Source organism: Dysidea avara, chromosome 3 (assembly GCF_963678975.1).
Source record: "Dysidea avara chromosome 3, odDysAvar1.4, whole genome shotgun sequence".
NCBI lineage: Eukaryota > Metazoa > Porifera > Demospongiae > Dictyoceratida > Dysideidae > Dysidea > Dysidea avara.
The window spans coordinates 45,747,093-45,759,411 of NC_089274.1; the positions used below are offsets into that span (position 1 = coordinate 45,747,093).

Here is a 12,319-nt window from a genome sequence, read left to right on the forward strand (position 1 = left end):
ACTAATCGCGACTATATGTGGGCGTGGCATCGCTAAACGTGTAAAATGTCTGATACATCAAGAATTTCTATTGATTTTCATCTTCAGGAGGTACTGTTTCACTATAACTTACTATCTATAATTTTTTTCATCTACTAGGGTGTAGAATATAACAGTTATAACATGATTACTTGGGATATGACTAAATATATGCACTCTCACTCAAGCGCTGCATGCTCTCGTGAATTGTGCATATATTTTAGTCATAGCTCTCGTAAGCATGTTATAACTATAAAATATCCCTCCTAGGAGTGATATAACTTGTATATACTACCTCCTATTCTCATTGATGCATTCCAAGCATTCTCAGAAATCATTCAATTTCTTTGATGAAACTGTATGATCTCATCTGCTTTAATATAACGAAACTTCACAGGATCGATAATGGGTTTTAGTTTTCGTAAAGTGAGCCAAAGCATAGATCATGGACTTGGGGAAGAAGATAGTCCGTTGCTTTACTGAATGAAGAAGGTCACAGGTTAGTTTATATTGATCATGTTGCATTCAATAGTCACGTGGTGATGTCCAGACACTGGGCGTAGGGATTAATTGATTTGGCTATTGGTGTTAATAATATTCACTACTTTAGTTTATTATTGGCTAGTAAAAGTATAGGCAGTGGAAAGGGGGGGGGCTGAAGCCCCCCTCAGAATGATATCACACCAAAATCATCTTTCTTGGAGTGGGGCTGAAAACCGTGATAAAGATCAAGATACTCTAATAGAGCAGTCATTCTAATAAAGTAGTCAGTGTGTAGCGAGCTATGTAAGGATTTTTATTAGCTAGAAATGGTAGCTGGTGGGGTGGAATGCTCTTGTCAGTTGGTTGTGACCTTTTTTTTTGTGGTCTCACCTTACGAAACTATAGAAATAATAAGTCTGGGTCAGCCCAGCCCCCCCTCATATCAACTACTTGCTCCGCCGCTGAGTAAAAGTAAGTACTTTGGTGCACTTGAATCGTCTTTATATTGCTGTTTTGACACCTGGCACGATGTCACACATGCGTAGTGACTGGGCATGGTGTCTAATTGGCTAGGCCACTATAGCACTGTAAAACAAATTCACTGCTTTAGTTTATTCATGGCTAGTATAGTAAGTACTTTATAGTGCACTTAAGCTTCATTATGAGCTCTTCAGCTGGTATTTGGACTTCCTGTGTTTAATTGTGTACCCACAATCAAAGCAATCTGCATGCTCGTGAAGACACACTTACATTCGGCCTCTCGGCAGCGCCTTGTCATTGCTCTTATGACGTTATCCACAATCGAAATTCACATGGTCCCATATAAATACACTCACAAAGCATTCCTGCAGTTTCTATGCACACTTGCAGGTGAGTCACCCAAGTGTAATATATTAGTTGTAACATGGGCACTTGTGATTTACCTGAAATACATGCACTTGCATTCAGGCTGCGCCCTCGTGCTCATGCGTATATTTCAGGCAAATTACTCGTGCCCATGTTACAACTACTATATATATTATTGCACATTAGTTTGCAAATAATATGCTATATATAGCGTATGTGACGAGGTCTGCACAAAGGGGTCTTATATGTAGTTTTTCCAAAATTCCCAGTTTTAGCAATCATACCTCTTGTTTTGAACCCATCACCTTGAAATTATACCTAGTATATGTTTGGGGTATAATTACGTGTCTTTGTACTCTCCTATTTCTACTAATAGATCAATCATACAGACAAAGTTAACAAAACGTAAACGTTACTAACAGCACTACAATTTTTTTGTCACAGTGCCTAATGCCATTGTTGTGTAGATGAACCAAACTGTGTACTACGTACTAAAATACAACATAGTACTAAGTAAATGCACTGGAAATCAAACAATACAACTGAAACTTGCACTATTAAAGCTTATTATGCTTGAATATTGTTGGTGTTTGTACATAGAATCACGGACCCTATATGTACTACTGACTACTATTCCCAATAAAAATCCTTACTTTAAAAATAATATTTCCATGTTGTTATTTTTCCAGGCTGTGGCTATTTTTTTTCTGTGCGGAGTGCAAATAGTGCATACCTGTAGAGTGCACCCTTTTATCACACTACATGTTCATATACGTATGTATAGCAGACAAAAGTAATTGTTAGTCCACACGGAACAGGGTACACATACAGATGATTACCTCTCTCTTCAACCACAGTACATGGTTCATCAGTATTATCTCCAGGATTGTAGATAAATGGACAAGCATCCTGTAGTATATATAATATTGTATACTACATGGATGTTACCAGTACAGTAAATACATAAAATCATAATAATTATTAACTTGAAATATGTACACATCTAAATACAGCTATTGAAATAATTCCCATTCCATTGTTGTAAAATACTAGTATTGTACTTCCTACTTTTGCATGCACAGTATGTGCACCAAGTGTGTACACACACTGCACATTATGTATCACACAGTATCATTAATACTTACCATTACACAGCCTGGGTTTGGGGTTGTGCAGTCCAACTGAACATCAGGGTATCCATCACTATCAGAATCCAATCCACATATTTCTCCATTGCCAGCATATGTATCTCTATTACACTATATTTGTATGGAATATGACATGTGATGTAAATAAATTCAGCACTTTGTACATCTACATAATATCTACATATATAATAGTTAGACAAGGTGTGCAGAATTTAGTAACTCAAAGGCCCTGTTTTGTAACATCTCAGCAAAGCAAAGGTACTACTGAAGGGAATGAGGGTTTCTAAATTATGTGGAACACTGTGTTTCAATGTTTAACTTATTTAGACCACAGCTCATTGTTGTACCTTCACAGCTGCTTGTGACACGAGAAATGTAACAACTTCATAGAAAAAAGCCCATTACACCTCACTCTTAGTCTACTTAGTATGGAATTTGCTATCCAGTTAAATGTCCATGTGTCATCAATGCTACAGGCACATAATTGTCATGTTTTGTATCTCCCAAAGAGACAGTGATCTATTGAAATGAAAACAAGGGATCTACAGGATTTAGATACCTGTAAGTAGCGAATGAAATTTGAGTGTTATATACCTTGCTGTGGTCTGAATTAACTGTGAAAACATAGCTACCTGTTTAATTATTACAAGTATAAGATACAATTAGGAATTGTAAGTTTGATTAGGGATCATAGAAAAAAGTAGGGAAACAAGGAAGGTCGCCTACACCTGCAGATATATTAGTGGACATTTAATCCTGACTTCAGCCATGGATAGCTATAGGCTGAATTAGGGATTAAATGTTCACTATATCTGCAGGTGTAGGTGACTTCCCTTGTTTCCCTACTTTTTTTTCTATGATCCCTAATCGAACTTAGAATTCCTATACTTTTACTTCCTTTGCAACACTATTATCACTGGTGAACCCGTGAATACTACATTAAGAAAGAATGGCACCTGAGTTAATGCTTTTGTCTGAATGTACACCATAACTATCAATTACCAATTGGCCATTATGCTTCACTTTCAGCTATGCTCAGCCCATTACACAGCACTACAAATGAAGAACAGTAAGATAAATGCTTCAGTCTGCAATCAATCCAGTCACCATGAACAACACAGATGATTCACATACCCAATTACCAATTACTAACTAGAAAGTAAAGTGGCCATTATGCTATGCTTTCAGCTACGTATGTTCAGTCTGTTATATATAGCATCATAAATTAAGAACAGTAGGAGAAGTGCCTCTGCAATCAATCCAGTCTCCATGTAAAACACAGACTATTCCTGTTACAAACATAGCAAGGAAGCCATCATGCTAGCGCAAATCGACACAAAAAGAAATAGGACACAAAGGAGAACAAAGGTACATAAGTTAATGATGCGTACATTGTATGTAGTGTGGTATGCCAAAAGGTACCTGTCGGGCTGAAACAATGTTAAACAGTGAAAAATTCAAGCCTGTAACCTTAGCCGTTATCGAGTTATGCTTGTCTGAAGGCATCAGACAGGCAAGTGGGTGGAAGGCAGGCAGGCAGGCAGGCAGGCAGGCAGGCAGGCAGGCAGGCAGGCAGGCAGGCAGGCAGGCAGGCAGGCAGGCAGGCAGGCAGGCAGGCAGGCAGGCAGGCAGGCAGGCAGGCAGGCAGGCAGGCAGGCAGGCAGGCAGGCAGGCAGGCAGGCAGGCAGGCAGGCAGGCAGGCAGGCAGGCAGGCAGGCAGGCAGGCAGGCAGGCAGGCAGGCAGGCAGGCAGGCAGGCAGGCAGGCAGGCAGGCAGGCAGGCAGGCAGGCAGGCAGGCAGGCAGGCAGGCAGGCAGGCAGGCAGGCAGGCAGGCAGGCAGGCAGGCAGGCAGGCAGGCAGGCAGGCAGGCAGGCAGGCAGGCAGGCAGTTAGTCAGTCAGTAGAAATAAGTTTTTTTTAAAAAGTTTGTAGCAACGTATTGGAAGCATTTAGGGTCATACTGAAGGCACTTTTGGCTTGATTATACCTAGGCACTTTTGGGCTTGATTGTATCTAGTCAATACTGCCAAGGCATCTGGATGGTCCTGTAAAGCTGGTTTTTGGGTGATTTTTTTGGCCAGAAAAGCCCAAATCTCCATGATTCCTAATATACAATACTACTGTACTGTATGATTACTAGAGCTTTAAACCAGCTCATACATAGGCAAAACAGAAATCTAGCCAAAGAAAGGGAAAAAAATGAAATCCAGTGTGTAGTAACTTGTGAATTACAAAAAAACACTAGTTACTAAGAATATCTATCTATCTATCTATCTATCTATCTATCTATCTATCTATCTATCTATCTATCTATATATCTATCTATCTATCTATCTATCTATCTACCTATCTATCTATCTATCTATCTATCTATCTATCTATCTATCTATCTATCTATCTATCTATCTATCTATCTATCTATCTATCTATCTATCTACACTAGTTACTAAGAATATCTATCTATACATCTATCTATCTGTCTGTCTGTCTGTCTGTCTGTCTATCTATCTATCTATCTATATATAAAGCTGAAAAGCCGTCTGTCTGACCGTCTATGATGATGGCGTCCAACAATTTACTTGCCAGCTGATGCACGTATCAAAACATTTTTTGGGCCAAACGAAGTGCTCATCATACCTCGCTTTTAAATGAAGCTTCTGACTGTCATTGTTCGTCATTTACAGCGCAATTAGTGCAAGGGTGTAGACAAAAATTTGCTTGAATTCTTTCTGTAAACCGCATGCAAACTGCAAGTAAACACCTATTCCATTCAACTTAAGCATGCCTTTATAAACAACTATTAAAGATAGTCTAACCACAGGTGACATTTAGTCCATATGGTAGAGCATGAGGCTTGAAAATGGTTGGGTGTGAGGTCAAATCCCAGTTATACCACTTTTTTTTTACTGAAGCACAAAGGTTAATACTTACTCGAGTGTAGCAATCCTCTGTTGAAGCTAAAAAGTAAATTTTTTCTGTTATGTGTTCTTTTCATGTTATTTTTTCTCACTCTACTGTGAAACCTGTGTATATTAGGGTATGACCAAAAGTGTCCTGATTATCAAGATTTCCTGAATTTTCAGGTCAGTTACATGGATTCTCCTATTAATTCTCCAATAGGCCCCTTTTAAAATGATTTTACATGATGTATACAGCATGTTTTACTACAAAGGCTTGGAGGAAGGAATGATTGGGGATTCTAGCATTCTCTGAAGCCACAAGAATTTCCGCATGCCAAAGAAAGGCAACTGCCAAGCCATAGGAACCGTAAAACCTCTGGGATATTCCCTGCACACCCACCGCAAAGAATGTCCTCAAATCAAAGCGATTTCCAGGTTAGTGTAAATGTTTGCCATATCGAACTGAACTATGTTGAACCACTTGTATCAAACTGAGCCATGTTGAACCGCTCTGGAGTGGACCTGCCAGGGATGTGAGTCTGGTTCGATCTAGTTCTACATACCCAAGATAAACAGTTGTGACCTTGCAATTCAACTTAGTTCTAATAAATAGAATAAAATGTGGAAAAAAACTACAGCTAAAAGTGTGACTGTAATGATGAAATAAGGCGACCATGAGTTCCCTTGTGCATGTTGCTCACACCTTGACCCAGTATAATTATAAGCAATGATAACAGGGGGTCAGGTTATGCTCCCCTGAAAAAGTTAAACCATCTGAGATTGATTGTGAGAGCGATTCAAGTTGTAAATTTGACCAAATCTATTGTATTAAAATTTGCTTGACTGCATGTTGTATCAGGGTGAGTGTTCTATATTAGGGTGACTGCTCCATTAGAGTATATCGATCTTGCTTGACCAGGTTCTGAAAAGTAAACCTCAGTAACTATCCACTTAGAGCTGCACCTGCTACTATGTACAGTATGAGTTGAACTAAATAGCATATAAACTTTGCTAATGCAAGCTTTCAATGTATCTAAAGGTCCAACATAGCTCTCAGTCCAGTGACTTCAGATACCAATATTTGGTAAGGCAGCTGCCTCACCTGCTTACACTGTAGCTACGCCTCTACAGGGAGTAGTTGAACACATTAATAACTGATATCGGATCAACTATACACGTAGGTACACCTGTAGTAAGTGGAAGGTGGATTCATTGTCCATACGTACTAGCTAGCTCTATTAATGCTTCAAAGAATCTGCTCAAAGTGTGGTATAAGGAGGTTTGTACCATGCATTATGCTGACTACAGGGTGAATGAAGCTATAGGTTGTCATTGGAGAAGAAGTGGACTTGAAGCATTGTGCTTAAAAGATGGAGACTGGTGTTGGGTCATATAGTCTGTGTGAGGAATAGTAGACAGCAGTGCTGCTCAGCAATAGCATCTCTCAAGTAGGAGACACTAAACCATTCATATAGATTACTGCACAGCTGCCTGGTGTGTGTGTGTGTGTGTGTGTGTGTGTGTGTGTGTGTGTGTGTGTGTCCAATTTATCCCTCAGAATCTGTAGTGACGAATGAGGTAGTGGAGTTGGCAGCCAGGTGGCCGGTGGATGTAAACAAAAGAATGAATGCAGCAATATGTGGTCAGCTGTGCTATTATTGTATCCCTGCTAATTGTCTACAAGTTACATCAATCTCGAAAGTAGAAAAAAAGAAGAGAAAATAGCAACAAAGGACCACGGGCTGCATTACAAGTACATGGCAGTTTATAGTGTCTATTCACAGCAGTGACAACTCTGGAATGGTAAAACTCAAATCATACCTGACTTCCTCCGCAAAGCTCAAACAATTGGATTCTTTTTTTTTTCCTGCCAAGACACTACAATCTGGCACATCTGTATGGATCAGATGATTGGGAGTCCGGGAATTGTTGTCCCAACAAAATTGTCCCAACAAAAGTAGACTCAACCCATTCTGATCAGCTAGGGTTTGCCACCAACACAGATCAGAGTGAAACTTTATCATTCAGAAGTATATTTAATGTTGGCTACTGTTGCATACATATGGAACATGAATGTTTTGGCACAACCAGCAACCTCCACGGCTTGCTTTTCCCACATAATCTGTCCTTCATCCTAACCATATTAAGTACGATTCCCAGATGACCTTCTACTATATCGATGCCCCTGAAATGCCTTAATAGTTTGCAGATTATATAATTGCATACAAGTTGTGCTTCCCATTAGAGCTGCTCTTGACAGTCCAAGGCAGAAGTTCAATAGAATATTGAAGTATGAGGGCATGAAAAGCATATACCTAAAAATATTTGATATGGGGTGATATATATATATATATATATTTATTTATTTTAAATCAATTATGCCAGCAAAGTACCATAGCCAAGTTAAACTATCACCTTAATGGGTTGAGGTGGTGTGTGGGCAGGAAGCAGCAATCCAGTGAAAGCAACAGTCTTAAACAATTCATCCATATAGAGTGTGTTTCCAAGACTAGATAGTTGCTACCCAGAAGGCTGGGCATTCTTTCCAGTTGAGCTTGTTTACAAGTTGCGAGATAGCAGGTAAAGCATTGGGGTCATTCAAGGGATTGAACTTGCTGGCTGTTGTTTGGAATGGCTGGGCTTGTGGACTCATCCCAGGTGCAACATGCTCGGTTTTGTCTTTGTCAATTCTCCCTCTTATATTCTCTCATTCAGCTTGGCTGGCACTGGTCATAGTCTCTGTTGTATCTTTGGTATAAATAATATCTACGGGGTTGGGATCCTTGAAATGGCCAACAGGTTAGAGAATTGGTGATTAGGTACCTCACATAAGCTTCTCCTAACCAAATACCATCACGTGAATGGGCAACATGTGCCATGCCATTTAAAAACGTTTGTTTCCTTAATTTATTTTGAAGTGTTGCAGATCGCAAAACATATTGTCTGTATTGTCACCTCAGTAACAATTTGTTATTATGAGTATATACATGTACAAGAATGACTGTATCTACACTGCAAATGAGACTACCAACATGCGCAATTACAGGGTATATCTACACGCATGCATGCATATATATATATATATATATTATACACGTTGCTTATACATATATATATATATATACACACATATAATATCCATACACACACACATATATTATATAGTTATACAACGGCCATGAGTGCTCTGCCTGATATAAACACACGAGCCTCAGGGCCGTTAGGCCCGAAGGCAAGTGCGTTTATACAGGCAGAGCACGAGTGCACGTTGTATAACTGTTATGTACCACTCACCTAATAGGTGGGGAGAGTCTCACAAGACAGCTGTAACACTTATAAAGGCCAGGTTTCTAACATCGATTGTGGGTAATCAAGCCGGACATTGCGATGACGTTCCCCCTGCAGTACTGCAGCCACCTGAGATATTGAAAGCTAGTACGCTATGGGTTATATCACTAACCTGCATTCGCTGTTCGACTCTCATCATGTAGTGCTCAGCTTGCCAGCATGATCACTCAATCGCCATATAGACTAAGCGCCAGACTAATCGCCATAGTGATTCTCTCAAGCGAAAAAAATCAGCTAAATAGACGGTTTAAGTAAATAAAACCTAACTACTAAACGATACTAGTCTAATTCTTACTATTCACACTGGCTAAACTCGAATCTGGTGGCATGACAAAACTGGTTACCACAATCGAACGTAAAAGTTAGTATTATTTAGAATATATTAGTTTTATGGAGTCATTGTCGAAGTGGACTACAGTTTAATCTGGGCTAAGATGGCACCAGACTAGTAAGGTGTATAAGTACGTTTATATATATATGTAGACTAGAGTTGTGGCCACCAGCGTTGGCTTTTTCGATTGCCATTGGCTACTTGTAAACATTATGCGTATTGGTGACGTTATGGCCCACAATCGACCTTTACATGTCAGGCTATAAAAGAATTTGAGTGATCTGTGAAGTGTCTTTCCACCTATTAGGTGAGGTGTCGTAGTGGTCTTGGCCACCGGCACTTGTGCTATGCTGCACAAAACTGCAACCAGTGTAATATCTGTATATTGCACTGCGGTCGGTACATTATAACTTATAATGCACTCGTTGCAGTCTACAAAACCGCAACCAGTGTGTTAAAAGTTATAATGCACTCGCTGCAGTCTGCAGCAGTGCAATATATAAATTATGGCACTGGCGGTGCCTTTGAACTGCCCATGCAGAGTGGTATATATATATGCATACATACATACACACACACACAGACACACACAGACACACACACACACACATAGGTGTTCTATTCCTTTAGGGGAGGGGGTGTGGGGGCAACACCTTTTCTGCACTGGTGAAAAAACTCTTTGTCACCAGTCAACACTGCTTGCCACATAAACTCAATTATCACTGCTGCAAGTTACCCTCTGCCAGTTATTGCAGCTTGTATGCTAATATAAGGAGGCACTACAGAGGCACACACATTCACCCAACGGTCCACACTGGGACACTGCGGACCCTGAGACAGAGGAGTGTTCATTATATTAAGGTCCCAATGGCATCTATGGAGGAGAGGAAGTGGTCGTATATTGTCTGTACTATCACCTCAGACACACTTATTTGTAGTGCTGGGAAGAATGTGAAAGATTCGAAGGTTCGTCAGAATGTTACGTAATTTGAATAGAGATACATGTGATTCGAATCCATTATGAGTCACTGGCGCATTGTTTACAACCGACACAGCATCTGGATCAGGCGCTGGCTTGGACTCTTCCCAGCGTAATAGGTCAGATGTGTGGCAGTACTTTAAGAAGGACGGGAGCAGAAATGTTATTTGTACTCTTTGTAAGAGCAAGTTTGCTTACCATGGCGGCACGTCAAATTTACGGGACCACCTGCAAAGAAGCCATTCCACTGTGTATGCTCATGATTCTGGACAGCCCAAGATTGATTCAATAATGAAAGTACAGAAGTGTAGCCCAGCGTGTGCGAAGATTCTAGACAACCTGATAGTTGGACTGACCGTTCACGATTTACGACCAGCGAGAATGGTTGAAGGATGAGGATTTCAAGAGCTAATGGAGTACTGTGAGCCTGGATACACTGTACCATCACGGAAACATATCAGTAAGCTTATGTTCGATCGATACACAAGTGGAAAATATTACTCACTGACAAACTTCAATCAGACGTGTTCTCACTCTCCCTCACCACCGATATATGGACAAGCAGTTCTACAGAAGCTTACATTTCACTTTATTGTCATTTCCTTACTTCACAGTGGGAATTCGTTGATTGTGTACTTGCTACAAGATCATTTCTTGACCACCACACGGGAGAGAACATTTCTTCTACTATAAAGGAGGTGCTAGAATCTTATGAAATTGCTGACCGTACAGTCAGTAGTATTGTACATGATCAAGGATCAAACATGAGACGGGCCACTGATATGTTGCGAATTGAAAAAGGATGGGCCGGAGTGAATTGTTCAGCTCACATCCTGCAACTTTGCATTAGTCATGGATTTAAAAACAATGCATCTATTGATAGAGCTCTTGGTGCTGCCCGTAAATTAGTAGGCCATTTCCATCACAGCACATTGGCAACAGCTGAATTATACAAGCAACAGTCTCAAATGAATATGAATCAACAAAACTCAAAATAGATTGTACAACGAGATGGAATAGTACTCTATATATGATTCAGCGTTTAGTAGTTAACAGGTGGCCAGTCTCTGCTGTACTTTCAGATACTACCATTACAAAAAGGCAAGACCGTACCCTCGATCTCACAGCTCATCAGTGGGTTTTACTGGAAGAGTTAGCTAAATTACTTGAACCATTGGAAGTAGCAACCGTTTTCTTTTGTACAGAAAGAAAGGTGTCAATATCTTGCATTTTGCCAATAATGTATAATGTGTTTACTAGCATGGACAGTGAGGAAGGTGATTCAGCAAGTATCATTGCATTCAAGACAGCTGTTAGAGAATCCACCATGAGAAGGTGGAGCTTGGATGGAATTGAACCGGATTCACCACTTGTGTTAGCGGTTGCGTTAGATCCTCGATTCAAGAGCTTGAATTTCTTACGGATGACTTGAAACAATCAGTCAGAGAAGAGCTGTCGCAATGGAAGGATGCTGATTGTGGAAACCCCACTTTCAGTGTGTTGCTGTCAAAGAGAAGGCACCATCTGAAACTCCACCTGCAAAAAAAAAAAAAACAGCATTGGATATATTGTTAGGAGATGACAATGACTCAGAGGGCACTGAAAATGATACAGAACTTGAAGAATTTTTGCTTGAGAAGTCACTACCTCGTAATTCTGATGTAATGGTTTGGTGGAATATGAATGAGCACAGGTTTTCAAACCTAGCTAAACTTGCTAAGGTTTACCTTGGCATACCTGCTACATCTGCCTCTTCGGAGAGATTGTTTTCTAAAGCAGGAATCATAACAGCTAAGTACCGAAATTGTTTAAAAGCCAAGAATGTTGAAGCCATTGTTTTCTTGAACAAAAACTCAAAGTTTCTTAACCAGTAGGCAGTAGTTACTTACTATTTAGCTATATTCTTCAAGTTCTTAAGTTGTAATTATGTATAGTTTTGTATAGTACCCTTGACTCATTTACAGCTTTGAAACAGTTTTAAAAGTATTTTGCTATATGAAATGTAAGAAACAAATAATTCAAACATTCGTTTACTTTATTTATAGAATATTCAAACGTAGAAAATTGACATTCGTCCCAGCACTACTTATTTGTTGTAAATCAAGACACACAATTGTGTGTTGTGCGGCCAAAAAAGCCAGCGACTACACTGTGAGTATATTAACAGGAAGAAAGAAAACAGCTTTTCATGCATGCATAGCTCCATGGCCCCTTCTCCAAAGCACACCATTTTTGCATTATAGCTGTCGCCCAGGTAGGGTATGCCA

At 39.9% G+C, this 12,319-nt stretch overlaps 1 protein-coding gene across 1 annotated transcript in view; it reads right to left on the minus strand.

Annotated features, from left to right (window-relative positions):
* LOC136248556 (adhesion G protein-coupled receptor L4-like) overlaps positions 1-12,319 on the minus strand; it is a 215,115-nt gene that overhangs the window by 98,230 nt on the left and 104,566 nt on the right. The window contains exons 8-9 of the mRNA XM_066040325.1: positions 2,493-2,606; positions 2,187-2,256 (exon numbers count right to left, since the gene is read on the minus strand). Coding sequence (XP_065896397.1) covers positions 2,187-2,256; positions 2,493-2,606 — 184 coding nt within the window. The remainder of the gene's footprint in view (positions 1-2,186; positions 2,257-2,492; positions 2,607-12,319) is intronic.